Source organism: Ranitomeya imitator, chromosome 6, assembly GCF_032444005.1.
Source record: "Ranitomeya imitator isolate aRanImi1 chromosome 6, aRanImi1.pri, whole genome shotgun sequence".
NCBI lineage: Eukaryota > Metazoa > Chordata > Amphibia > Anura > Dendrobatidae > Ranitomeya > Ranitomeya imitator.
In genome coordinates, this window is record NC_091287.1 from 320,320,716 (window position 1) to 320,348,261 (window position 27,546).

The 27,546-nt window shown below is 47.0% G+C and overlaps 1 protein-coding gene across 6 annotated transcripts in view; it reads left to right on the plus strand.

Annotated features, from left to right (window-relative positions):
* The window catches only part of SIRT5 (sirtuin 5), a 46,135-nt gene extending 19,302 nt beyond the window's left edge, over positions 1-26,833 (plus strand). For all 6 annotated transcript variants that reach the window (XM_069730809.1, XM_069730810.1, XM_069730812.1 and 3 more), the window contains 6 exons: positions 837-1,062; positions 10,225-10,312; positions 10,504-10,557; positions 17,629-17,752; positions 22,717-22,832; positions 26,285-26,833. In XM_069730809.1, the coding sequence (XP_069586910.1) occupies positions 837-1,062; positions 10,225-10,312; positions 10,504-10,557; positions 17,629-17,752; positions 22,717-22,832; positions 26,285-26,360 (684 nt within the window). In that variant the 3' untranslated portion in view covers positions 26,361-26,833. The remainder of the gene's footprint in view (positions 1-836; positions 1,063-10,224; positions 10,313-10,503; positions 10,558-17,628; positions 17,753-22,716; positions 22,833-26,284) is intronic.
* Positions 26,834-27,546: the final 713 nt, after the last annotated feature.

Here is a 27,546-nt window from a genome sequence, read left to right on the forward strand (position 1 = left end):
GCACACACTGACACTACAGGAGCAGAGCGCACGCAGTGTCAGTGTGCATCACTCTCCAGGCTGCATCTGACTTCCACTATTATGTGATCCTGGGTGCAGCGAGCGGCCGGTGAAGACCAGAGGCATGAGGGCACGTCCTCGCTGATACGGTGCGTGCTCTTGGGTATTGCGCCGTCAGTGCGTGTCTGTGGATTCAGTACAGGGAGCACTTCAAATAAGGTGAGGTGCGGGTTATTGTAATTGAGCGGTGCAATGAGCACTTTGTCACAACAAGGTCACCTAACTTACATATTTAATAAAACTTTCTATATATATATAAAAATGAAAACTATATGTATAAACATATCCATTTATTTTTAAAGCATTTTAATTTAGAAAGAAACGTGGAATCGTCATTCTCTAAACTGGCATAGAAGAGTGGGGGGGGGGGAGGGGGGAATCGGACCAATAGAGAGACCAAATGGTCAGTCCCAACAAGAATGTCCATGAGCCAACATGTCACTCATTGAAAAGAAGGTGCATGAAAGAATGATTGTGACTGAATATACAAGTAGCATTTTTTTTTTTAATACTTGGTGGTATATAAAGTATTGTAGGTGACAACTTTTGATCTAGGAGTCCGGAGATCCGGTGTTCTCAACAGAGGGCTGCATTATTTCTCCCAGATATATTAATGTTACTGCTTAGGAATAAGCTCAACTGTAAAATACATAATAAGAACGGGCAACTTGTTCTTTTTGAGTTTTCATGTAATCATAAATAAGGGGTGTAATTTGTGTCCAGTTTTTTATTTTTTTATTTCTTCTCTAAAACCACTTTGTTTTTCATTATTATAGCACTTGGCCACCCCTGAAGCTTTCGCCAGGAATCCATCTCGTGTATGGGAGTTTTATCACTATCGTAGAGAAGTGATGCTTACAAAAAGCCCAAACCCGGCACACCTGGCCATCGCAGAATGTGAATCTCGGCTCAGCAAACAGGGAAGGAAAGTAGTGGTGATAACGCAGAATATTGACGAGCTGCATCGCAAGGCAGGAACGCGCAATCTGTATGAAATTCATGGTAGGATGGCTCTTTATCGCTTAAACTCATATCCCCCCCCCCCCCCCCATCCTGTTCGCCAAAGATATTTGACCCTATGTCAAAGCGATGAGAAAATCAGAGTGTGAAAAGACGCAGCTTTCCCAGTATACTATGGCTCTGCTAACTACATGGCATGCTGGGACTTGCTGTGATACGCTGCACACCACGGCTGTAAAGGATTTCTGATACACAGCTCTGGCAAAAATTAAGAGACACCACATCAAAACCCTGTCGGGCAGCCCAATCTCCACACCTAAACCCCATTGAAAATCTCTGGAATGTAATCAAGAGGATGATGGATAGTCACAAACCATCAAACAAAGAACGGCTTATATTTCTCTATCGCCTTTCATTGGGGGACACAGGAACCATGGGGTGTATGCTGCTGCCACTAGGAGGCTGACACTATGCAAATAAAAAAGTTAGCTCCTCCTCTGCAGTGTACACCCTACCGACAGGAAGTAGGATATTCAGTTTAGCTTAGTGTCAGTAGGAGGTGGACACGGGTCTTTCATTAGACCCTTATCTACCTCAATGTGCGTCGTTTCTTTTTCAGGTTTTCGGAGGGGATACAGGGTGAACAGTCACACCTGTAGTCCCACAATACGGACTATGAGTACGGCGTGTACTGCCACCCCGTATCCTCATAGATCCCTTAGCAGGACCATGATCCTGGCACACCAGCGTGCTCAGAAGTCCGGTCCTGGCTCCGTCCCCCACCCACTCGCCTTCCAGAGCCTGTCGGTTGGAGGAGACGAGGACGTCCATCACGGCTTCCTGGACGTCTCATTCCTCTTCAGGTTAGTATCGACGTGGGAAGTTGAGGTGAGTATTTCCCATCCCAAATCTTTCAAGGGGGGTTCTGGCTAGGGCTCCCAGATTACCTGGTCGTCGCTTGCTCCCAGATTGCGCAGCACGGCCTGGGATTACTGTTCCCACGCAGCCCCCTCTGCCTTCTATTCCGGCACAGGGCCTTTACAGCCTGCCGCGCCGCTTCCTCCACTCCCCCCAGTGAGACAGCCCTGACTACCTGTCCTGCCCTTCTTTCTGCGGCGCGCTTCCCCGGCGCCGCGGCTTCCCGGCGCCGCGGTTTTTAATGGGGCCAGCGGCGCGCTTCCCCGACGCCGCGGTTTTAATGGGGCCACACTTCTTTCTCCAGCGCGACAGCCCTCTCAGGCTGCCGCGCCGCTTCCCCCTGCGGCGCACTGCTCTGGCGCCGCGGGTGTCTCATAGCAGCCGCTCCATCCTCTCCAGCGTGGCAGCCTTGGCAGGCTGCCGCGCTGCTTTTCTACCTTCGGCACACTGATCCGGCGCCGCGGCTCTCCTCCGGCGGTCGCTGGCCGCTAATTTAGGCCCCGGCTTCTGCCCGGGCCTACTTCCGGTGCCCCTCTCCGTCCACTTCCGCTTTCATCGGGCGGGCTTTTTCCCGCCCGACAATCTCTTTACTCCCCGCCCACCGGCGCCATCTTGGTGCTCCTGGGCCCCTGATTTCTACGCCGCTGCTTAGCGCCACATCGCAGCAGGGCGCACGTTCCAGCGCCCTTTTCAAGCCCAGTGTCTGGCCCAGCGGTCAAGAATCCAGCAACTAACCGAGACGTCGCAGGTTCAATCCCAGTGTGTGGTACCACTGCCACTTTATAGCTGATGGTTCAAAAACATAAAGGGTTAAATATTGCTGTTGCAGTAATAATCTGGATGATTTATTTTCTCCGGCGGGGTCCCCTGCATCCTCCTTAGGTTGCCATCTCATCGCTGGTGCCCTGGACCTGTGCCATGATGCCGGTCGCAGCTACAGCCAGGAGCAGTCTACAGGACTCTACTATTACTGTGAGTAGCTCTGCTATGCAGCCTATTACTCCCCTCTCCTGTTCCCCTAACCTTCGGGCATCATTTAGTGGGTCTGCTCCCAGGCCTAACCCTATAAGGAGAGCGTCCCCGTCCTCCTGCTTCCTCTTCTGCAGCAACTCCCTGTCCAGGAGTCCCTAACCCAGGTGAGGCCGAGACCCCTATCCCTGGGTGGGCTTTCCTTCTGTCTCAGTCTGGGGCGGACTTCACCAGGATGTCACGACCTTGGTATTCGTGCCTGTCCGCAATCACTAGTGGGTCACAGGATTCTCCGTCCAGCCTTGTTCAACTTGGGCAACAAGAGATACAGAACAGAGGGATACAGGGTGAACAGTCACACCTGCAATCCCACATTATTGACTATGAGTACGGCGTGTACTGCCACCCCGTATCCTCATAGATCCGACGGCAGGACCATGATCCTAGCACACAAGCGTGCTTAGATGTTCGGTCCCAGCTCCATTCCCCACCCACTCGCCCTCCAGAGCCTGTCGGTTGGAGGAGACCAGGACGTTCACCATCAGCCCCATGAACGTCTGACACCTTTCTTTCCCGCTCCATCTTGCCCTCCGGTCTGGACCGGTGAGATCCCTCTTCCTGATCCTCCTCTCTATCGAGAGAGAGAGACGGGCTTCCTCGGTCAGATTTGCAGAGGAAGTTTCAGACTTGGATAGCCTTGTTGTTGCGATCAACCAGACCCTAAGCATCATGGATACCTCTACGGAACCCGCAGAATAGGCGGTTTTCGTTTAGACGGTCAAACCACCTTCCAGGATCTTTGCCCCACACACACTGAATATGTGGTGGTACTTCCCAGGAGAAATGCGAGCCATACCAGATGCTTGCAGACAGGGAAGCGTCTCAGCATCCTATATTCCTTCTCTCCTGAGCTTATCGCTAACTGGACTGATTCCTCGGCAGGAAGCGCGTCAGTTCCCAGACTGTCTACCAGCTTGGCACGGGTTCCAAGGATACTTTTATAGAACCGCTGGAAAAATCAGCCTTTTGTAACGGCTGCTTCTACTTTGTGCCTCGGCCATTACCTCTACCTGGGTCTCAGGGACCATAGATAGATGGACCAAACAGCCTTGTAAGAGCACCCCGCCTGGAGCTCCTCTGGGGGAGCTAGCCGACCTGACAGACCGGATTTCCTATGCAGGGAAATATTTGGTATCTGCCTCCCTAGATGCGCAGCTTGTGCAGCTCACACATCCAACATTATGGTGGCCATCCGATGGAATATTTGGCTCTACACACAGCCCTTCCAGGGGGCCTGTTTACATGAGGGAACAAATTATTAATGACGCCACGGGAAGCACGAGTTCCCTTTGTCCCTTCGCTGTTTTACGGCGTCGGAAGATTCCTCTAGCTAACACAGACTGCAATTTCGTCTGGCTAGAGAAAAGGCTTCCTTTAAGCCTATCCCTTCCCGGTGTGCCCGCAACTCCCAGGGTTGGTCCACCAGGCCTAGACCTGGCAGATCTTCTTCGGCATAATAACTCGTGCTAACGGCCCAGCGTTTCTCCCCGTTTGGGTGGGCATCTCCTGCCTTTTTAAGGGATGTTTGGATGCTTGGCTGGCTTCGGTGGAGGACGCCTAGATCAGGGAGGTGGTATCCTCTGGATACAAGATAGGGTTCGCTTAGCGGCCCGGAATCGCTTCTTTGAATCCCGCCCTCTAAAAATCCTCCTCTGATCTCAGGTTTCTTTGCATCCATTACCTTCCTTCCTTCCTTGTTCGGAGGTTATTGTTTCCGTCCCACAGCAGGTACGCTTCCCAGGTTTCTATCCAAACCTGCTTGTAGTGCCGAAGAAGAGCGGCGCAGTTCGACCCTTTCTGTCTCTGAACTTAGTGAACAGAAGGTTCCGCATGCGGCATTTCAGGATGAAGTTCCTCTGTTCAGTCCTGGCTTCCATGGACCCACGGGAATTCCTGTGCTACATGGATATCCAAGAGGCCTTGCTCCATGTCCTGATTTTCCTTGTTGATCAGGGACCTTAGTGCTCATTACATACCTTGAAGTATTCCTCATCAAGCCTCTGCCCCTCTCTCAGGCCCTGAGGGTCTGACCATCGTCCTAGACTCCCTGTCCTGTTTCTGGTGGCTGGCCAACAGAACAAAGTCTTGTCTTGTTTCGAGTCAGCGTCTCGTCCTCTTAGGCATGTTGTTCGACATCGCCGGGGTTTTTTCTTCTTGAGAAGCGGGCAATTCTCCATACGGAGTTCGCTCTCTGCAGGGCCCTCGGCTGCCTTCCTTCCGTTCAGCTACGACGGTCCTGTGATGCATGGTGACAGCTCCGTAAGCGTTCTCTTTTGCGCGGTTCCACTTGAGACCACTTCAGCAGGCCATCCTTCCTCAGTGGGACACGTCTGTACTGTCTCTGGACCCTCCAATCCGACTTTCCATCCGATTCTAATAGCCTCTCAACTGGTGGCTGTCATCCCCTCTCATTCCTCATGTCCGGTCCTCCCCAAGGCAGGTGGTGACGACGGTCACCAGCCTTCCCTGCTGGGGTGCGTTTTCTCGCCATCCGTCATTGAAGGGGGCGTTGGTCGGAGCAAGGGTCCTCTCCGCCGATCGAGGGGCCTTTCTTCTATCCCTGAGTCCCTGGGAAAGGCTTCTCAGAGGTCTGCCAGTCAGAATCCAGACGTCCAATGCCTCGGCTGTGGCTTATGTCAATCACCAGGGAGGGAATCAGTCTCTTGGCAATGGCGGAGGTATCCAGGATCCTCTGGGCAGAGGCGACTGTTTCAGCACTATCCGCAGTGCATATCCCCGGCGTGGACAACTAGGCCGCAGTGTTTTCTCTGCCGCGAGGGTCTTGCAGCAGGACAGGGGTCCCGACTCAGGAGGTCTTCCTTCAAATTTTCCTTGGATGAGGAACTCCGGACACGGATCTCCTGGCGGCCCGACTGCTTAGGAAGGGTCCACCGTTTTGTTTCCAAGTCCGCGATCCTCTTGTTGTGGATACCGATACCTTGACCATTCCTGGGTCGCTATTTGTACTTACCTTTCTGTTCCTCCCTCCCCTTTCTTCCCAGACTGTTGAAGATCTATGCGGAGGGGGTGCCGGTCATTCTGACCGCACCAGATTGGCCCAGAAGGTTCTGGTTCGCTGACATCGTTTGTCTCCTCGCGGACTCTCACTGGAGGCCCCAATCAGGTCAGATCTTCTGTACTAGGGACCCATCTTCCGCAGAGTTCTTGGTGTCTCAAGTTAACAGCTTTGCTGTCGAAACCTTCCTTTTTGGCCGTTCTCTCTAGGCGGGACTTGATGCTGGCCTTGCCCTTAGTTTTCTAAAGGGTCAGATAGCAACCCTTTCCATCCTTTTTCTGAAGTCCCTTTTCAGAGGTCCTTCGCTACTGGCTATCATGGTACGAAGATTTATATCCGTCCCGTCCTCAGATCAGAACCTTTCTTCAGTAGCGCATGCGGCTCCCTCGTACCACACTTCCGTGGATCCCTGGGACCTCAGTCTTGTTCTGGAGGCTCGGTGGACTTTCTCCCTTGAGCCTCTCCATGAGCCTCACTGTCTGCTCTGTCCTGCAAGGTGGCTTTGCTGGTGGCCATCTCCACGCATCTCGGAGTTGGTGGCTCTCTCCTGTCGCCCCTTGGTTTTTCACCAGGATAGGGTAGTTTTACGGCCTTCGTCGCCTTTTCTTCCCAGGGTGGTGTCCTCCTTTTACTTGAATAAGATCGTCCTTCCCACCTTTGTCCTGCTCCGATCGATTCTCTGGGGCGTTCTCTGAACAGGCTAGACCTGGTCAGGGCGGTGAGGATCTATTTGTCTAGGGCCGCCTTCTTTAGGAAGACGGACTGTCTTTTTGTCATTCCAGACGGTACGCCAAGAGGCCTGCCGGCTTCCAAGGTTACGATTGTTCTCTGGATCAGACCTGCCATTCTGGAGGCTCATCGGATCAAGAACTGAGTGACTCCTCCCTCTGCTCCGGGCAGTTGGCGCCTCCTGGGCGGTACACCCTGGGGCATCCGCCCTACATCTTTGCTAGGTGGCAACCTAGTGTTCCGGTCACTCCTTTGCCAAGGGGTTATAAGCTCCATACCTACGCTTCGGCAGTTGCCAGCCTAGGCGGAAGGATCTTGCAGGCGGCAGTGGTGATTCCTTCGACCTTTTTTTCAGCTGTTCCCACCCCAGGGACTGCTTTGGGACGTCCCATGGTTCCTGTGTCCCCCAATGAAAGGCGATAGAGAAAACAGGATTTTTGGTTGCTTACCGTAAAATCTGTTTCTCGGAGCCTTCATTGGGGGACACAGCACCCTCCCAAGTTGAACAGCTCTGTTTACTGTATACGTTTGAGTTCTTTGAACACTCTTTGAGTGTTTGAAACTGTTGATCTGTGAAGCGCCGTGGAATTTGTTGGCGCTATATAAATAAAGTTTATTATATTATTATTCTTTCTCTTTTACACGTTGCTTCTCCTACTGCTTTCTCACTAACTGAATATCCTACTTCCTGTCGGTAGGGTGTACACTGCAGAGGAGGAGCTAACTTTTTTATTTGCATAGTGTCAGCCTCCTAGTGGCAGCAGCATACACCCCATGGTTCCTGTGTCCCCCAATGAAGGCTCCGAGAAACAGATTTTACGGTAAGCAACCAAAAATCCTGTTTTTTCCTTTCCACTGCCCTCTGAAGTTTTTTGACAGCGCTGCAGCAGTAATGTCATTGTTACAACACATGATCACTGGCCTCAGTAAGCTGTGAGGCTGGGGATTGGCTGCTGCAATCACGTGTTGAAGGCTGGATGTCAATGCTGTCGTCCTATGGACAACTTTGGGATGCGGCAGAGAGTTGGCATTCGTCCATTAAGGGCTTCAGTTAGCAAGTAATGCCGGATTTTAATCATTATCTTCCTGTATGCAAGTTAAAGGGAACCTGTCACCCCGTTTTTTGAGATTGAGCTATAAATACTGTTAAATAGGGCCTGCGCTGTGCGTTACTATAGTGTATGTAGTGTACCCTGATTCCCCATGTATGCTGAGAAATACATTACCAAAGTCGCCGTTTTCGCCTGTCAATCAGGCTGGTCTGGTCAGGTGGGCGTGTTCACAGCGCTCTTTTCTTCCCCAGCTTTCCGTTGGTGGCGTAGTGGTGTGCGCATGTCCAGAGTTCCGACTTCCCTGCGCCCACGTGAAGACACAGCGCGCGATCTGCGCTGTAATCCCTTGCATCGGTGGGGGCGGCCATCTTCCTGGGGCCGCGCGTGCGCAGATGGAGTGCTCTGCTGCACGGGGCTTCAGGAAAATGGCCGCGGGATGCCGCGCGTGCGCATTAGAGATCGCGGCGGCCATTTTCCCAAAGCCGAGTTTGCATCTCGGCTTTGGGAAAATGGCCGCCGCGATCTCTAATGCGCACGCGCGGCATCCCGCGGCCATTTTCCTGAAGCCCCGTGCAGCAGAGCACTCCATCTGCGCACGCGCGGCCCCAGGAAGATGGCCGCCCCCACCGATGCAAGGGATTACAGCGCAGATCGCGCGCTGTGTCTTCACGTGGGCGCAGGGAAGTCGGAACTCTGGACATGCGCACACCACTACGCCACCAACGGAAAGCTGGGGAAGAAAAGAGCGCTGTGAACACGCCCACCTGACCAGACCAGCCTGATTGACAGGCGAAAACGGCGACTTTGGTAATGTATTTCTCAGCATACATGGGGAATCAGGGTACACTACATACACTATAGTAACGCACAGCGCAGGCCCTATTTAACAGTATTTATAGCTCAATCTCAAAAAACGGGGTGACAGGTTCCCTTTAAGTCCTGGAATAGGGGCCTACCCATAATCCTGTTGGTGCCAGTGCATAAAGAATATGTCTAATTAAAAAAAATGTCCATAAAGAACCAAGCTGGCGCTTCATGTGAATATACAACAACAACAACGAGTAAAAAGAGCCGGTCAGAGGAAGAGATCCAAACTATGCTTAAAACAAAAAAAAGTATGTCATCTGCACACGCACACACACACACACACACACACACACACACACACACACACACACACACACACACACACACACACACACACACACACACACACACACACACACACACACACACACGTGGCCCGATTCTAATGCATTGGGTATTCTAGGATGTGTATGTAGTTTATTTATGAAGATTTCAGAATATTGCAATGAATACACAGGATTCGGCCGGCCAGGCGCGACAATCAGTGAAGCATGGTTCAAATCCCGCTCCAATTCGCGGCTGGACTGCGTCTGTCGCTGATTGTTCGTGGCCGGCCAGACACGACTAATCAGTGAAGCCAGCTCCAGCTTTTTGAGAGCCCTGGGCGAAAGAGTCTATGTAGTATATAGCACAGCCACGTAGTATATAACACAGCCCACGCAGGTACCGTATATAGCACAGCCACATAGTATATAGCACAGCTACATAGTATAGCACACAGACCACGTAGTATATAGCAATGTGGGCACCATATCCGTGTTAAAAAAACAAAAACAAAATAAAAAATAGTTATATACTCACCTTCCGGTGGCCCCCGGATCCAGCCCAGGCTATTAGCGATGCTCCGTTCCCAGTAATGCCTTGCCGCAATAACCCGTGATGATGTAGCGGTCATCATCTCGCAAGACCGCTACGTGATCTCGAGTCATTGCTGCAATGCATTCTTGGGACAGGAGCGTCGCGAGGAGTGGGAAAGGATGCAACGGATGCCGGAAAGTGAGAATATATATATATTTTTTAAATATTTTTAACATTCTATGTTTTTACTATTGATGCTGCATAGCCAGCATCAATAGTAAAAAGTGAAGCGGTGTTTAAATCCCGCCCCAATATCGCTGATTGGTCGCGCCCAATCAGCGACCCGGGAACACACACACACACACACACACACACACACACACACACACACACACACACACACACACACACACACTTTATTTTTATTTTTTTTGCATGCTCAGCTATCTAATACCAATAATATTTATATAACATCTAATAAGGCATGTGAGCAACTATAAAGTATCCGGATCATATTGCCTCATACCACTGGGACTGCAAGTAGAGCAGGATAGTCCGGACGTTCCCCCTCGCCCTGACGTGCGTTTCACCCTGAGCTTTTTCCCGGGGCGTTTCCTCACATGGCATTATTGACTGAAAAATAAAAAAAAAGTTATGGCTCCGGGGAGCAATAAAACAAATGCAATAATGATAATGAGCTGCGGCGCGAAGGGGTTTATCACTTGTTATAGTATACATAAAGCTTGATGTGCTTTAAAGCAATTCTTATTAAAGTTATGTGATGATTTCTTCCAGGTAGCTTGTTTAAGACCCGATGTAACACTTGTGGCAGTGTGAAGGAAAACTACAACAGTCCTGTCTGCTCCTCCCTCGAAGGAAAGGGGTAACTTTGCACATGTGCATTGGCTATTTCTGTATTCATTGTTTCTTGGGGTAATTTATTATTGTACAGTATGTTGATCACCTGCTTGGTCTGGATGCCTGTGGTGTCCAGTATGAAAGTATTGACAATCTAGATTGTCCGGTCTTTGGCCATTGTTAATGATCACACTTATTTTTTTGCACTTTAATTAGCGCTCCTGATCCTGATGTAGAAGATGCTGCTATTCCTGTAGAGGATCTACCACGGTGAGGACTTCTGTGAAGTAATGTTTCTGCAGTCTTTGGTCGTGTGCAGTTTTTTGGGGGTTTCCTCCATCTATATGAACCACTTTATCAGTAAGAATAAACTCTCATATGTTAGGAAATGCAATTGAGCATTTGGAGCTGAAAAAAACAACTTGGGTTTAAAAGCTTTTAATAAATTTGCAACTTTTTTTTATAATTGCCTAATGAATCGCTCTGCATAGTCTTCGTAGAAAACTTGCTACCATTTTGCTGCTCTAGCGACTGTGCAACGGCTTCATGTAGCTGGTGTTCTGCTGCTGTTTCTGACATGGATCTGGTGACACAATGGTGGCTGCTGGCATTCTCTCCTGGAGATAAAAGCAAGGAAGAAAGGGCAAACCCTACCTCCCCTTGCAAATTCTGTATTGAGGAAAGATGACACCCAAAGTCTGCAGGGGAAGGTAGGGCTCACAATACTATCAGTATAGATAGGATGGATCCCACGGCAGAATCTGAAAGTGGGTGATATCCGTGCCGGCACAGATAAGTGGTAACTGTCCAAGCCTGTTGCATAGGAGTAAAGCCCTGTCTTGGCAGCTGCACCTGGTTTCACAGACTTTACAACAAGCATGTATTACTGGGATGGATATGGCCACAAGAGGCAAAACTAGAAGCAGGTTACATTCTGCTTATCTGGGTCGGAGAAGTAGTGGAACTGACAGCCTGGCCATTAGTGCAAGGTAACCAATTACATGTGCAAAGAGGAAAAAAAAATCCTTTTTAAAGGTGTCCACAGCCTTACAAAGAATTACACATACGATCTTACTACAAATTAATATTTACTTTGGATAGTATGTGTGTAATGTATGGTGTTAAAGATTTTGGTTTTATAGTATGTTATACATCGTAAATTAAAGCCCTTTTCTTTATAGCTTCATTGGGGACACAGACAACCGTGGGGTGTATGCTGCTGCTGCTGCTAGGAGGCTGACACTATGCAAAAAAGGAAAAAAAGTAACTCCTCCCTGACATTATACACCCACCGACAGGCACCAAGCACCTCAGTTTGTGCTTAGTGTCTGTAGGAGGTGGACCCCTATTGTCAGATCCGCTTCTAACCTTTGTTCCCTTACAGGTTTTATTGTTTTTAGTAACATTCTCTTTTTGTCTTTCAGATACAGCATTTCAGGGAAACAGGGTGTTATTCTCACTCAGCCTTCCCAGGAGAGGCGGCTGAGCGAGCATTGTGGTGTCACCCACATCGCAACTCTCAGACCGCCGGCAGGACGTTATCCCCTGTCGCCCTCACAGGTGCTCCAGGGTCTAACTGGTGGCGGTCCTAGCCAAAAATGTCCCCCTCACCCCTCTCCTCGGAGAGGGCTGAGAGGAAGATGGTGGTCACTGGCGGTGACTTCCCCCTGCGCTTTAGGGGTTGATGCAGTCATGATCCAGCGACCCTCTCTATCATGGGCCCCTGGATGATCCTCATATCATGTGGAGCCGGATTACAAGGAAGGTAATGGATCATCATCTCTTCACTCCACAGCAGCATTCTAACATTACCGGGTGTCCTGGCGCTCCTTCGGTTCTCTTTCTTCCCGACTTCTTACTTTCACTTTTGCTGCCCCGGTTGGCCATGCCCCCCGCCTCCGGCGCGCTTTCTCGGCGCTCTTTTTTCCTCCACTCAAGACCGCTCTTTCAAATGTGGCACGCCCACTTTATTGCGCAGCCCTATCAGGAGCTTTGGCTCACTCACCTCAGCGGTCGATCTTTAAGCACGCCCCTCCTCTTCACTGCAGAGACTCCTACTTCTGCAACTCCGTGCACGGAGGGATCGTGGTGGGGGGAGACAGATAACTCTATCTGCGCTACGGCAGGCTTGTTTTTTGGCGCTATCTCTGCTCCTCTCCTCCGTATCTCCCTTATACCGCTACAGGTTCACCTAAGCCCGTTATTAGTATAGCGTTTTCAGAATCTCTTTACGTCCAACTCTTCTGGAGCCTCCCTCTCCAAACCTACCATAACTCATTACGCCTGCGCTCGCTGCAAGAAAAAGTGGTCAGTAGGCCAATCGTCGCCTTTCTGCCTGTCCTGCAGCCCTCCTACCATGTCTGCACTGCAGGAAGCTTCCGACTCTCGGGATGAGTGCACTCCCCCTCCCCCAGAGTGGGCCGTTGCTATGTCCCTGTCAGTATCTGACTTGACTAAGGTTTCCCAGTCTCTGGTCCAGGCGCTTGAACGACTTCCACATCCTTCCTGCTGTCTGGTGATCCCCATGTTATATGGCCTTTGCTTTTTCTTTTGTTTCTTGTACGATTTCCACATCCACCAATGCTCCGAACATCTGTCATGGCGATTCGCACGCACCTGATAACGACCCTCAGAGAGACAAACCAGCCAGCCGTTATAGAAAGAGGACTCTGGCTCTTCATCCAGCTGTCTGGGTCCCTCGCAGCACTCAAGCTGCTCTCCTCTTCCCAATTCCCCTCTTCGGAGGAGGACCTTGGGTCTGATGTGGATTCCCAGTCCGGGTCGGACTCCGGTTCAGACCAGACTTCTAGTATGCAGGCTATCGTGGATAGTCTTATCTCGGCTAATTCTCAAACACTTAAACTAATACATGACGAGACTCTTCCCCAGGATCCTTCCGTTTCCTTTAAGCGGGTCAAACGTCTTTCTCGCTCCTTTCCCAAGCACGAGGAGTTTGAGTCTGCCCTGTCTAAGCACTGGGAGCATCCCGAAAAGCGTTTTTCGGGCAGAAAACATCTGGACGTTCTATATCCTTTTAGTGCCGATCTTTTCTAAGTGGGCTGAGTCCCCCAAAGTGGACCCGCCGGTATCTCTACTTTCTTCTAAGACGGTTCTGTCCTTACCGGGTTGTGCGTCTCTTAAGGACACAACGGACAGACAAATTGAGGCACTAGCCAAATCAGCCTTCGAGGCAATGGCCGCTTCCCTCTGTCCCAGTTTCGCCTCCACCTGGGTGGCGAAGGCGGTCTCTGCCTGGGCCAAAATTCTTCACCTGGGCATTTTGGCTTCAGCTTCTCCAGACGAGCTAGCTGAACTTGCAGACCAGATTAACCATGCCGGCAAATATCTTCACTGCCTCCTTGGATGCAGCGGCCTGTGTGGCCGGGGCGAGAGCAACATCGTCGCTATTCGCCGCATTCTTTGGCTGAAGGCATGGAATGCTGATACTACTTCTAAGAAGTCCCTCACCAACTTAGCCTTTCAGGGTTCCAGGCTTTTTGGAGATCAGTTAGACCAGATTACTTCAGACGCAACTGGAGGCAAGAGCACATCCCTTCCTCAGTCCAAGCCAAAACGCTTTTTCAACAGAAAAGGCCCTCGGCCTTTTCGTCCCTTTAGCCCGTTTGCAGCCTCAGACTCCTCATCACAACAAGAGTGCCCCGTGGCCTCGGGCAAACGCAGAAAACCTTCTTACAAGCCAGCCCCCAGTTGGAGGCCCAGGGGTCAACCTTCCAGGTCCTCTGGGTCCCGTTCCAACAGATACCGTTCTAAGTGACGGGTCGCCCCCACCTGGGACTCTTTCCAGGGTGGGAGGCAGGATTCTTTTCTTCAAGGACCTCTGGTTGTCGGCAGTCAGCAACGCCTGGGTCAGAGAGATCATTACCTCCGGCTACAAAATCGAATTTTCCTCCTTCCCGGAAAATCGCTTTCTTCTCTCTCGTCCACCCAAACAACTGTCCCAATTATCCGGTTTGCTTCAGGCCGTGGCGTCCCTGGTTGCCGCCGGAGTAGTCGTCTCCGTTCCTTCCAACGAGCGGTTTTTCGGGTTCTACTCGAACCTCTTTGTAGTCCCGAAGAAGGACGGTTCTCTCCGTCCGATTCTGATTTAAAGCTTCCGAACCGCCATGTCCGACCCCGCCACTTCAGGATGGAATCCCTGCGGTCAGTGATCGCCGCCATGGAACCCGTGGAGTTTCTCTGCTCGGTGGACATTCAAGATGCATACCTTCATGTTCCCATTTGTGTACGGCATCAGAAATTCCTTCGGTTTGCAATCCAAGACAATCGCTACCAATTCACGACCCTTCCTTTCGGCCTGGCGTCTGCCCCCAGGGTTTTCACTGTGCTCGAAGTCTCCAAATCTCTCTGGACACTGACTCGTCTCGGCTGGATTATCAACCGAGACAAGTCCTCTGATTCCTTCCCAGCGCCTTGCCTTCCTGGGCATGCAGTTCGACACGAACTTGGCTCGGGTTTTTCTCCCGAAAGACAAATTCACCGTTCTCCTCAAAGCGGTCCGTTCTCTGAAACACCCAGCTCCCTGCTCACTTCAGTTCTGCATGAGTCCTGGGAGAGATGGTTGCCTCCATGGAGGCCGTGCCCTTCGCCCAGTTCCACACGCGCCCTCTCCAGCTGTTTCTGCTATCCACCTGGAACAGGTCCACTAATGTCATGGACCGTCCCATTTGCCTTCCTCTCCAAGTTCGTCAGTCTCTAACCTGGTGGACTCTGTCCTCCTCAGATCCTTTCTTCCCCTTCAGTGGCAGGTCATCACCACCGATGCCAGTCTGCTCGGATGGGGCGCAGTCTTTCGACATCACACAGCCCAGGGTCCCTGGTCCACCCAGGATGCTCTTCTTCCCATCAGCCTCCTGGAGATCAGAGCAATCTTCCTTGCCCTTCTCCACTGGCAGTCTCTCCTGACGGGTCTACCCGTCCGCATTCAATCGGACAATGCCACGGCCGTGGCGTACTTGAACCACCAGGGCGGGACTCGCAGCAGTTAAGTAATGGCGGAATCAGCAAAGATTCTTCGGTGGGCGGAATGTCCCATTCCGGCCATATCAGCCGTTTACATTCCAGGGGTCAAGAATTGGGCAGCCGATTTGCTCAGCCGCCAAGGTCTGGCAGCGGGCGAGTGGTCTCTCCATCCCGCAGTCTTCAATCAAATTTGTCTTTGGGGCACTCCAGATGTCGACTTTATGGCGTCTTAGATGAACCACAAGGTGCCTCAGTTTATCGCCAGATTCCGGCACCTCTTGCCATCAGCCACGACGCTCTGGTAATACCGTGGTTCCAGTTTCAACTTCCCTATCTGTTCCCCCCCCCCCCCCCCCCTTTCCCTTGATCCCAAGGGTAGTAAAAAAGATGAAGTTAGAGGGGATTCCTGTTATCCTAATAGCGCCAGACTGGCCAAGGCGTCCTTGGTACGCGGAGCTAGTAAACATGCTCGCGGATGCCCCTTGGAATCTTCCAGATCAGCCAGACCTTCTCTCGCAGGGCCCTCTCTTCCACCAGAGTTCTCAGTCTCTGAGTTTAACGGCGTGGGCCTAAAGGAGTCTGGCCTTTCTCCTCAGGTCATACAGACCATGGTTAGTGCCAGAAAGCCGGCATCTTCTAGCATTTACCATAGGTACTGGAAGGCTTTCTTACAGTGGTGTGAAACAAACGAAGCCTTTCCGATGTCCTTTTCCCTTCCGGACTTCCTTGGCTTCCTTCAGTCAGGTCTCGACTCGGGTTTGTCCCTCAGTACCCTAAAGGGTCAAGTCTCCGCTTTGTCCATTCTTTTCCAAAGGGATTGGTCTTCCATTTCTCAGTTAAAGACCTTTCTACAGGGAGTTGTGCATCTTGCCCCTCCTTTCCGTTCCACGTTGGAACCTTGGGACCTTAATCTGGTTCTCGGTGCTCTTCAGGCCGCTCCCTTCGAACCTCTTCAGGACGAGTCAGTTGGCAGCCCTATCCTGCCGTTCCCCGTTTCTGATTCTTCATCAGGATAAGGTCGTTCTTAGACCGGTCCCTGAGTTTCTTTCCAAGGTGGTCTCTACTTTCCACATCAATGAGGACATCATTCTCCCCTCATTTTGTCCTTCCCCGGTTCATCCCCTGGAGAGGTCTCTTCACAAACTGGACGTGGTCAGGGCCATTCGGGTCTATCTTTCTAGAACTGCCTCTTTCTGTCAATCCGATTCTCTCCTTGTTGTTTCTGAGGGTCATTGGAAAGGCCTTCAAGCGTCAAAATCCACGATCTTGCGTTGGATTCGATCAGCGATATCAGAATCCTACCATGTTCATGAGACACGGGCCCCCTCCGGGGGTGCGAGCCCACTCCACCAGATCTGTCGGAGCTTCTTGGGCTGTTCGTCACCAGGCCTCTGCCTTGCAGGTTTGCAGGGCCGCAACTTGGTCGTCTTTGCACACTTTTATGAGGTTCTATAGGGTTCATACCCAAGCCTCGTGTGATGCAGGTTTTGGTAGGAAGGTGCTACAGGCGGCGGTTGCGCACCGGCCGACCTGAGCCATTCTTAGTTTCTTTCTACCCACCCTGTTCTGGGATTGCTTTTGGATGTCCCACGGTTGTCTGTGTCCCCCAATGAAGCAATAAAGAAGGAGGGATTTTTTTGGTACTTACCGTAAAATCTTTCTTGGAGCCTTCATTGGGGGACACCACACCCTCCCTACTTGTTTGTTCTGGTACCGTGTTTGGGGCCTGGTGCCCCAGTTGAGTTGGTACTTAACTCAGAAAGTATATGTCGCTTCTCCTACTGCTTTTTACACCAACTGAGGTGCTTGGTGCCTGTCGGTGGGTGTATACTGTCAGGGAGGAGCTACTTTTTTTTTTTTTCCATAGTGTCAGCCTCCTAGCAGCAGCAGCAGCATACACCCCACGGTTGTCTGTGTCCCCCAATGAAGGCTCCAAGAAAGAGATTTTACGGTAAGTACCAAAAAATCCCTCTTTTGTCACTTCCCAAAAGTTAGTTGAATGCTCGGTTAGCTGGAGTTAACCTGATATTCTGCTGGATCCATCTGGATACCACATTGTCATTTTTAATGCAATATGTCTTTCTTTGAGGAAAAAAGATGTAAAAAGAAAATGTATGCAGGAAAATTTTAGGATTTGAGAAATGATCCCCAAATGATAGAACACGTGTGAAACAACATTATTGAATAGTACTCAGGTCAGGTCAGCTCTCCATTTGGGGGTTCAGTTCTCCAAAAGTAGAGAACACCTTTTTAATGCCTGAATCTTCCATGTGTGTGTTCACATTTTCTACTTTGCAACTTCCAAACAGAATAGTGGAGGTAAGTGACCTATAATCTAATGAAGTTTTCTTCTGTGTGCAGTTGTGAAGAAAAGGACTGCAATGGCCTCTTACGGCCAAATGTGGTGTGGTTTGGGGAGACCTTGGACTCCAATCTCCTAGGAGAGGTGGAAAAGGAGTTGGAAATTTGTGACTTATGCTTGGTGGTAAGTAGGTAAATCGAAGACCTGGTAAATACAGCACCACAATGAAAATATGCTGCGATGTACAGTGGGGGAAATAAGTATTTTTTGATCCCTTGCTGATTTTGTAAGTTTGCCCACTGAAAAAGACGTGAACAGCCTATAATTTTAAGGGCAAGTGAATTTTAACATTGAGAGAGAGAATATAAAAATAAAAAAAATTAAAATTCAGAAAATAATATTGTATAAATTTATTTGCAGTGAGAAATAAGAATTTGATCCCATATCAACCATTAAGCGTTCTGGCTCCTACAGACCAGATAGACACTCCTAATCTACTCGTTACTTGCATTAATAACAGCTATCTTACATAGTCACCTTTATAAAATACTCCTGTCCACAGACTCAATTAATCAGTCAGACTCTAACCGCTACAACATGGGCAAGACTAAAGAGCTTTATAAGGATGTCAGGGACAAGATCATAGACCTGCGCAAAGCTGGAATGGGCTACAAAACCATAAGTAAGATGCTAGGTGAGAAGTGGATAACTGTTGGTGCAATGGTAAGAAAATGGAAGAAATACAAAATGACTGTCAATCGACACAGATCTGGGACACCATGCAAAATTTCACCTTCCTCATGATCAAGGATACCCCACAAGGTAAGAGATAAGCCTAAAACTACATGGGGGAACTTGTTAATGATCTCAAGGCAGCTGGGTCCATAGTCGCCAAGAAAACCATTGGTAACACATTCATTACGCCATAAAGGTTTAAAATCCTGCAGTGCCCGCAAGGTCCCCCTGCTCAAGAAGGCACATGTGCAGGCCCATCTGAAGTTTGACAATGAACACCTGGATGATTCTGTGAGTTATTGAGAGAAGATGCTGTGACTAAATGAGACAAAAATGGGGCACGTGCACAGAAACACCTGTCAACAATTAATCTGGCATCTACGGACCTTAAGAAGGGTAAAGGTACCTTCACACTGAACGATATCGCTAGCGATCCGTGACGTTGCAGCGTCCTGGCTAGCTATATCGTTGAGTTTTGACAGGCTGCAGCGATCAGGATCCTGCTGTGCCATCGTTGGTCGGAGCAGAAAGTCCAGAACTTTATTTCGTCGCTGGACTCCCGCAGACATCACTGAATCGTCGTGTGTGACGCCGATTCAGCGATGTCTTCACTGGTAACCAGGGTAAACATCGGGTTACTAAGCGCAGGGCCGCGCTTAGTAACCCGATGTTTACCCTGGTTACCTGCGTAAACGTAAAAAAAACAAACACTACATACTTACATTCCGGTGTCTGTCCCCCGGCGCTGTGCTTCTCTGCACTGTGAGCGCCGGCCGGCCGGAAAGCAGAGCACAGCGGGGACAGACACCGGAATGTAAGTATGTAGTTTTTTTTTTTTTTTTTTTTTTTTTTTTTTTTTTACGTTTACGCTGGTAACCAGGGTAAACATCGGATTACTAAGCGCGGCCCTGCGCTTAGTAACCCAATGTTTACCCTGGTTACCAGGGGACTTCGCATAGTTGGTCGCTGGAGAGCTGTCTGTGTGACAGCTCTCCAGCGACCACACAGCGACGCTGCAGCGATCGGGATCGTTGTCTAGATCGCTGCAGCGTCGCTAAATGTGACGGTACCTTAAGACCTTTACTCCTATAGCACTGCACTACCTCAAGAGTCATGGTGGTAGTCCCAGTAACGCCTCAAATTTTGGCCTGCAGAAAATCTTTTGCAATGAAAGAGGTGGTGACCGGCGTAGACACCTTCTCCAACATGAAGCCCGCTGGATTTTTCGCCTAAATTCCATGGCGCCTTCCGGATTAAATGAAGAACTATTATACACAGGATTCTTGGGCTGACTTTGACACCATCATATGGCCCTGTTCTTCTGTTATCTCAGTCATCCGTGTTCTTTATTTTTGGACTTTCTTATTATTTTTGCTGTGTTTTTTGCCATGGTCCCAGGGAGCAAACATTTCTTGGGGATATCCCCAGGCCTTTGGCTTTTTTCCCCAATGCAAAATTGGGGGCATAATCCTCTAATGTCATCTTTGGCGCAGTTCCTGTCTACGTTGGACTATGTATTATTTAGGAGGCGCTGTATCGCCTGGATTTCAGTATATACACAGATGTGCTATGGCTCCCTTTCTTATGGGCCTTAACTGTGGAACATCTTTGGACTACACATGTGGTATCAAGAATGGACATCGTCTGCTTATGCAATATATACGTATTTATATATAGAATTACCAAATTAGTTTTTGGAAGTCATTTATACCAGGGGTGTCAAACTGCATTCCTCGAGGGCTGCAAACAGGTCATGTTTTCAGGATTTCCTTGTACTGCACAGGTGATAATTTAATCACCAACTCCTTATTTGTGTTGGTGATTAAATTATCACCTGTGCGGTACAAGGAAATCCTGAAAACATGACCTGTTTGCAGCCCTCGAGGAATGCAGTTTGACAGCCCTGATTTATACCTTCATTTAGGTTACTGTAGGTACTCTGTTTATAGCCTTATATGTGTATTTTCTTACATTTGTAGTTATACTCCCCTTATAATTTTTACCCTTATAGGGTTATTTATTATTTAAAAAAAAAAAAAAAAAAAAAAAATATATATATATATATATATATATATATATATATATATATATATATATATATATATATAATTATTTTTTTTTTCTTCTTTCTGTGGGTATAATCAAAATGTATATATTGTTGTTCTTATGTTTGTTGTGCTGACATTTTGTAGCCACATGCATTCTCTAACAATTGCCAAGTTTTTCCTCAGGTCATTATTCAAATGGATCTTGCTTTATTCTATATATTTCTATGCTTCCAGCGCCGCTCCTTCCTTATTTCTTTTTTGGTCCGCGCCCTATTTTTTTGTTGTGCGGCCGCACACTGTGCCAGCTCCCCTCCCCCTTTCCAGCATCATCTCCGGCGGTCCTTCTTTCCCTGTCCACGCAAGCGCCTTTACCTGCTGGATTCTCCTTCACTTATGCGTGTGCGCTGTACTCCCTGACTGACTTCCGGTCCCTTTCTGTGGACGCTGCACACTGGTAATTATTTTTCTTTCATTATATATAGCGGATACTTACATATGGGAAGTTACTCTCCCTGACGAAGCTGCTCTTTAGCAGCGATACGCGTGGGATCTTCCCACACCCCACATCTCTGCCTTGATGTGCCCGGGTCATTTCTGGACTTGCATCCTTGCTGCCTTTATTTATGAGCACCATATTTTTCCTGCTTATCCTGAGATCCACACTTTCACGCTGTTTGTGTGACCGGTTTCCAGGTTGTATCATATTTATTGCCTGGCTCATTTGAGCGGTTCTCAGGCTACACTCGCAGGTCTGCACACTGCTGTATTCATCTTGCTTGCAGTCCTCCTCTTATCCTTATAGGGCCATCGTTGCTATTTCACATATACACACGTTACATGCCCCTTTTTTTGGTCATAATTATGACACAAATAGGGACGCCTATATTGTGTCTTTTGTAGGGCCTGGATCGGCTATTTTGGAGATTATATATATATATATATATATATATATATATATATATATATATATATATATATATATATATATATATATATATATATAATTTTTTTTTTTTTCATTTTTGCACCATATGATACTTTGTTAGTGCCTTGTTTATTGTCACAGCATATGTAACGTGCTCATTGTATATTATTTATCTCTTTATATAGGCTGCTAGATGGGGGTCTTGTGTGTTTTTGGTACAGTTTTTTTAATTGATTTTCTATTTGTATTGTGTCCTTGTTTGTAATAAAGTTTATTCTATATTTTTCTGTACATTTTGTAGCAGGTGTGCACATTCATATGCATTGGCTTTCTTTTCTTTGGTCATATTTGCTCTTTCCATGCTTAATGTAGCACCCTGTCATTTCATTACACATTGGTTAATATTCTAGTGGTGCACCCGCCACCTTCATCTTTTTTTTTTTTAAATGGGCATTAACTCAACTCGCCGTATTTGGAGGAAGAGAAATGCTGCCTATGATCCAAAGAACACCATCCCCACAGTCAAGCATGGAGGTGGAAACATTGTTTTGGGGGTGTTTCTCTGCTAAGGGCACAGGACTACTTCACCGCATCAATGGGAGAATGAATGGAGCCATGTACCGTAAAATCCTTAGTGACAGCCTCCTTCCCTCCGCCAGGACATTCAAAATGTGTTGTGGCTGGGTCTTCCAGCAAGACAATGACCCAAAACCTACAGCAAAGGCAACAAAGGAGTGGCTCAAACATATGCACATTAAGGTCATGGAGTAACCTAGTCAGTCTCCAGATCTTAATCCCATAGAAAACTTATGGAGGGAGTTGAAGCTCCGAGTTGCCAAGCGACAGCCTCAAAATCTTAATGATTTTAGAAATGATCTGCAAAGAGGAGTGGACCAAAATTCCTCCTAACATGTGCGCAAACCTCATCATCAACTACAAGAAAAAGTCTGACTGCTGTGCTTGACAGCAAAGGTTTTGCCACCAAGTATTAAGTCTTTTTTGCCAGAGGGATCAAAAACTTATTTCTCACTGCAAAATGCAAATACATTTATACGATGTGATTTTCTGGATTTTATTTTGATATTCTCTCAATGTTAACATTAACCTATCCTTAAAATTAGTCTGTTCATGTCTTTGTCAGTGGGAAAACTTACAAAATCAGCAAGGGATCAAATACTTATTTCCCCCACTGTAAATGTACTGTGTATACCAGAACTGGGTAGGTAACGAGTATATGGAATGACTCTCTCCATATGCATCAATTATTTGTATGTATTTATTAAATGTGATACTATTACTGCAATTGAAAAAGGAACCTAGAAGACTTTTTAGATTGAGGCATTTGGTACTATCAGATTCTTCCATATGAATAAGTCTACCACATAGTCAATAAAACGCCATAAAAATGTGTCTTTCTGACATACTGTCCTCCTGTGTAGGTTGGAACTTCATCTGTTGTCTATCCTGCTGCCATGTTTGCACCACAGGTGGCTGCAAGAGGGGTACCCGTAGCTGAATTCAACATGGAAAACACCCCAGCGACTATGGGCTTCAAGTAAGTAGTATTTGCATTGAATTTCAAAAAGAAGGTTCGTTATATGCTATTTATGGGGCAGGAAAAGAACAGTTGGTTCATGAAGTTACTGTGTTTAAAAAGAGAGGAAAATGAGTAAACTCAAGGATCTAAGAGTCAAATTGTGATGGTTAGATGACTGGGCTACTCCAGTGGTTAGTATCTACCAAGAGTGGCCCAATGAATCCATGATGGGCTCACCAGCAGCCGAGGCTTCTTATGTCTTTGGGAGTGAAGGTTGGCCCATCTGGTTCTGATCCAATCCTGCAGAAGAGCTCTGCTTAAAAAAAAAAAAAAAATGCTAGGCATAATAGAAAGTTGCCGTAACATGCAGTGCATCACTGCTTGCTGTGTACAGAACTGCGTATATGCAGGCTGGTCAAAGTGTCCATGTTGATCACTGTCCATTGCCACAAGCACCTACAATGGGCATGTGAGCATCAATAATTGACAATGGAATAATATTACCTGGCTTGATGAATCACACTTTCTTTCACATCATGTGGACTGCCTGGCATTTATGAAGATGTTACTTTGACATGTAGTTCCTATATAAATCTGATACAAAGTATATCCTATGATAAGTGAAATTTCCTAATGGCAATGACCTTTTTTTAGAGGGATAATGTAAACATGCACACTGCTAACCTTTTTTCATTAATGGTATTGGGTACATACTAATTGCCCCACATTAGGGGAGAAAAGAATACTTCCTGACTCCACATACGACAATCAGTCTAGCTCCCTGGATCAACTGATCACAGAATATAGTACCTATAATATATATATATTTCAAGAAAGGTATTGGCTAAGTAGATAAGGGACCAATACTGACCATTGTGGTATCTCACTGTTGGCTTGCAAAAGTATTCAATCCCATCCCTCCACCCCCTTGGCTTTTTACCTATTTTGTTACATTACATTCTTGGTTTAAATATTTTTGTAATCCAATTTGTGTGTGATGCATCAGCTCTAAATCGTCTAAGTTGGTGAAGTGAGAAAATATAGGAATATATTAAATTTCTGGCATCAAATGACTACAAATTGGCATGTGTATATGTATTCACCTCTTCTGTGATTTAAACATATAAAAATTTGTGGTGGAAGCAATTACCTTCATAAGTCACATGCTTAGTGGAAGGAAGCCTACCTGTGTGCAATCTGTGTCACATGGTCTTTTAGTATATACATACCTTTTCTGAAAGGCCACAAAACACCATTAAGCAAGATGCACCACTAACCAAACACTATTAAGACAAAAAATCTCCAAACAAGTCAGAACAAAGTTGTTGAGAAGTAGTATAATATCTCAATGTCTGATCTCCCGGAGCACAGTCAATGGAAAGAACATGGTACCACCACAAACCTGTCAAGAGGGCCACCCACCAAAACTCTCAGCCCGGGCAAGGAGGGCATTAATCAGAGAGGCAGCACAGAGACTATAGGTAACCCTGAAAGAGCAGCAGCGTTCACAAGCAAAGACTGAACTACAGGTGCTTCTCACAAAATTAGAATATCATCAAAATGTAAATTTATTTCAGTTCTTCAATACAAAAAAAGAAACTCGTATATTATATAGTCGTTACAAACAGAGTGATCTATTTCAAGTGTCTATTTCTGTTAATGTTGATGATTATGGCTTACAGACAATGAAAACCCAAAAGTCATTGTCAGTAAATTTGAATACTTTAAAATCATTTTTCAAGCTGGTGTTATAAGGTAAAGGGAACCTGTCACCCCTAAAATGGAAGGTGAGCTAAGCCTACCAGCATCAGGGGCTTATCTACAGCATTCTGTAATGCTGTAGATAAGCCCCCGATGTATCCTGAAAGATGAGAAAAAGAGGTTAGATTATACTCACCCAGGGGCGGTCACGTTCTGGTTCTGGTCCAATGGGCGTCGCGATCCGGTCCGGGGCCTCCCATCTTCTTACGATGACGTCCTCTTCTTGTCTTCACGCTGCTGCTCCGGCGTACTTTGTCTGCCCTGTTGAGGGCAGAGCAAAGTACTGCAGTGCGCAGGTGCCGGGCCTCTCTGACCTTTCCGGTGCCTGCGCACTGCAGTACTTTTCTCTGCCCTCAACAGGGCAGACAAAGTACACCTGTGCCGCAGCGTGAAGATGGGAGGCCCCGGACCGCGACGCCCATCAGACCAGAACCGGAACGGGACCGCCCCTGGGTGAGTATAATCTAACCTCTTTTTTTCATCTTTTAGGATACATCGGGGGCTTATCTACAGCATTCCAGAATGCTGTAGATAAGCCCCTGATGCTGGTGGGCTTAGCCCGCCTTCGATTTTGGGGGTAACAGGTTCCCTTTAAAATCTGAAATGTTGGCCTACTGAAATGTATGTTGTATAAAAGCATGTAATACTTGGTCGGGGCTTCTTTTGCATCAATTACTGTATCAATGCGGCGTGGCATGGAGGTGATCAGCCTGTAGCACTGCTGAGATGTTATGGAAGCCCAGGTTGCTTTGATAGCAGCCTTCAGCTCATCTGCATTGTTAGGTCTGTCATCTTCCTCTTGACAATACCCAATAGATTCTCTATGGGGTTAAGGTCAGGCAAGTTTGCTGGCCAGTCAAGCACAGTGAAACTGTTGTTTTTAAACCAGGTATTGGTATTTTTTGCAGTGTGGACAGGTGCCAAAGTCCTGCTGGAGAATGAAATTTCCATCTCCATAAAACCTGTTGGCTGAGGGAAACATGCAGTGCTTTAAAATTTCCTGGTAGACCACTTCACTGAAGTGTCAGCATCTACCACTGTGCCACCAACAGATAGCGACAGCTCCACACCAGAACCTACTGTGTGGATCCTCTTTTTTTTTTTTTTTTTTTTTTTTTTTACAGCACCTGCGTAAAGATCCCTGCATGTATCTCTCCTTGTGGGGATACACCATATCATATTTTATGAAATGCTACATCACATGGATAATTATCTTTGACCTATCAAGCTTCATTAAATGGGCGACTATGTAATCAAGGCTATTAACTGGCCGAAACTTAATTTTGCCTGTCGCTTCAGCAATCCCTTTTAATAAATTCTCACTTGAAGCATAATTTTCAACTTGTACGTGTCCAGTGATTTTTTTTTTTTAATTTTTTTTTTTTTAACGTTTATGGGACCACTAGCACCGTCATTCTAATCTTCAAGTTGAGTGCTAGTCATTGTATCCTTTGTACAGCAAGTTTGACCAGGGGAGCCCAAACTTTTGCATGCTACTGTGTAATAAATATATATCTCTATCTCTATATATCTCTATCTCTATCTCTATATATCTCTATCTCTATATATCTCTATCTCTATATATCTCTATCTCTATATATCTCTATCTATCTATATGTATATTCGTCTGCTTTGCCCGAGTTTCATAGATTATGTACATCTAAACAAAACCAGTGATTATTTTGTTTATTTTTTTTTGGCTTACTTAGGTTTCACTTCCAGGGACCCTGTGGGACAACTTTACCTCCTGCACTTGCTCGCCATGAAACAGAGTTCATCTCCTGAATATGCAACACGGCAGAGAGAAAGGGTTATTTTGGTGTGTGAGGATATGAGGACTGCAAAGGGGAGATTAACTTACCTATTGGGCTGTCCTGTCCACGTTGTCAGGGTATTGTCTATTACTATGGACCTAATAATGCACCAAAAACGTATCCCGTGATCGAGAGCAGAAAACTAGAATCCTAATCATGTTGGTCATGGGGAATCCAGTGTGCGGCTTTCAGTATATAACTGTTCAGGTCTACATGTTATATGCTGGATCTTTATTAATATGAAAAATGTTATGTTTTTCTGTAAATGCCTAGTTTTTTGCATATTAGAGGTAGTGGTGAACGTTCACATTTTTCTTTGCAGATTTTGCAGGCACATCATGCAGCGCCAAATCACTGCGACAATTATTTGTATATATTCCATTTTGTTTCTGCTGTTGTGTCCTTTCACAACCGTGACATTAAACTGATAAAATGGGAATTACATTTCTGATTTGATTTGTGTGCTTGCTTTATTACTATTACAGCCAGAATACTATTTCTGACGCTAATACATCTTGATCAGTATGCTTTCAAAGTGAACATTAAATTTTTTTTTTTTTAAGATAATAATCTTTCTATATCAGTTTACTTTCTATTGAGTTTTTACATATTTTTGATCAGGCCTTTTGGCTCACCTATTAAATGTATTGCGTCCAGCTTTGTAATTTAGCCCCATTCACTTTCCTGCTGCAGAAAATGTGCACATATTAATATCTCCTATCCTAACCCACTTACTAAAGCTCATTTGCTTCTCTGTATGGGTTACAAAGTTGTGTGAATCTCATGAAAATTGGTTCAGAAACATTTTTCTTGAAGGGAACCTGTCAGCAGATTTTGCTGCTTTAAGATGCGGCCACTGTCTTTCAGGGCTTATCAGCAGCATTCTATAATGCTGTATACAGTTGTGGCCAAAAGTATTGACGCCCCTGCAATTCTGTCAGATAATACTCAGTTTCTTCCTGAAAATGATTGCAATCACAAATTCTTTGGTATTATTATCTTCATTTAATTTGTCTTAAATGAAAAAACACAAAAGAGAATGAAGCAAAAGATTGATCATTTCACACACAACTCCAAAAATGGGCCAGACAAAAGTATTGGCACCCTCAGCCTAAGACCGGCGTCACACTTGCGAGTTTTACGGACGTAAGAGCACA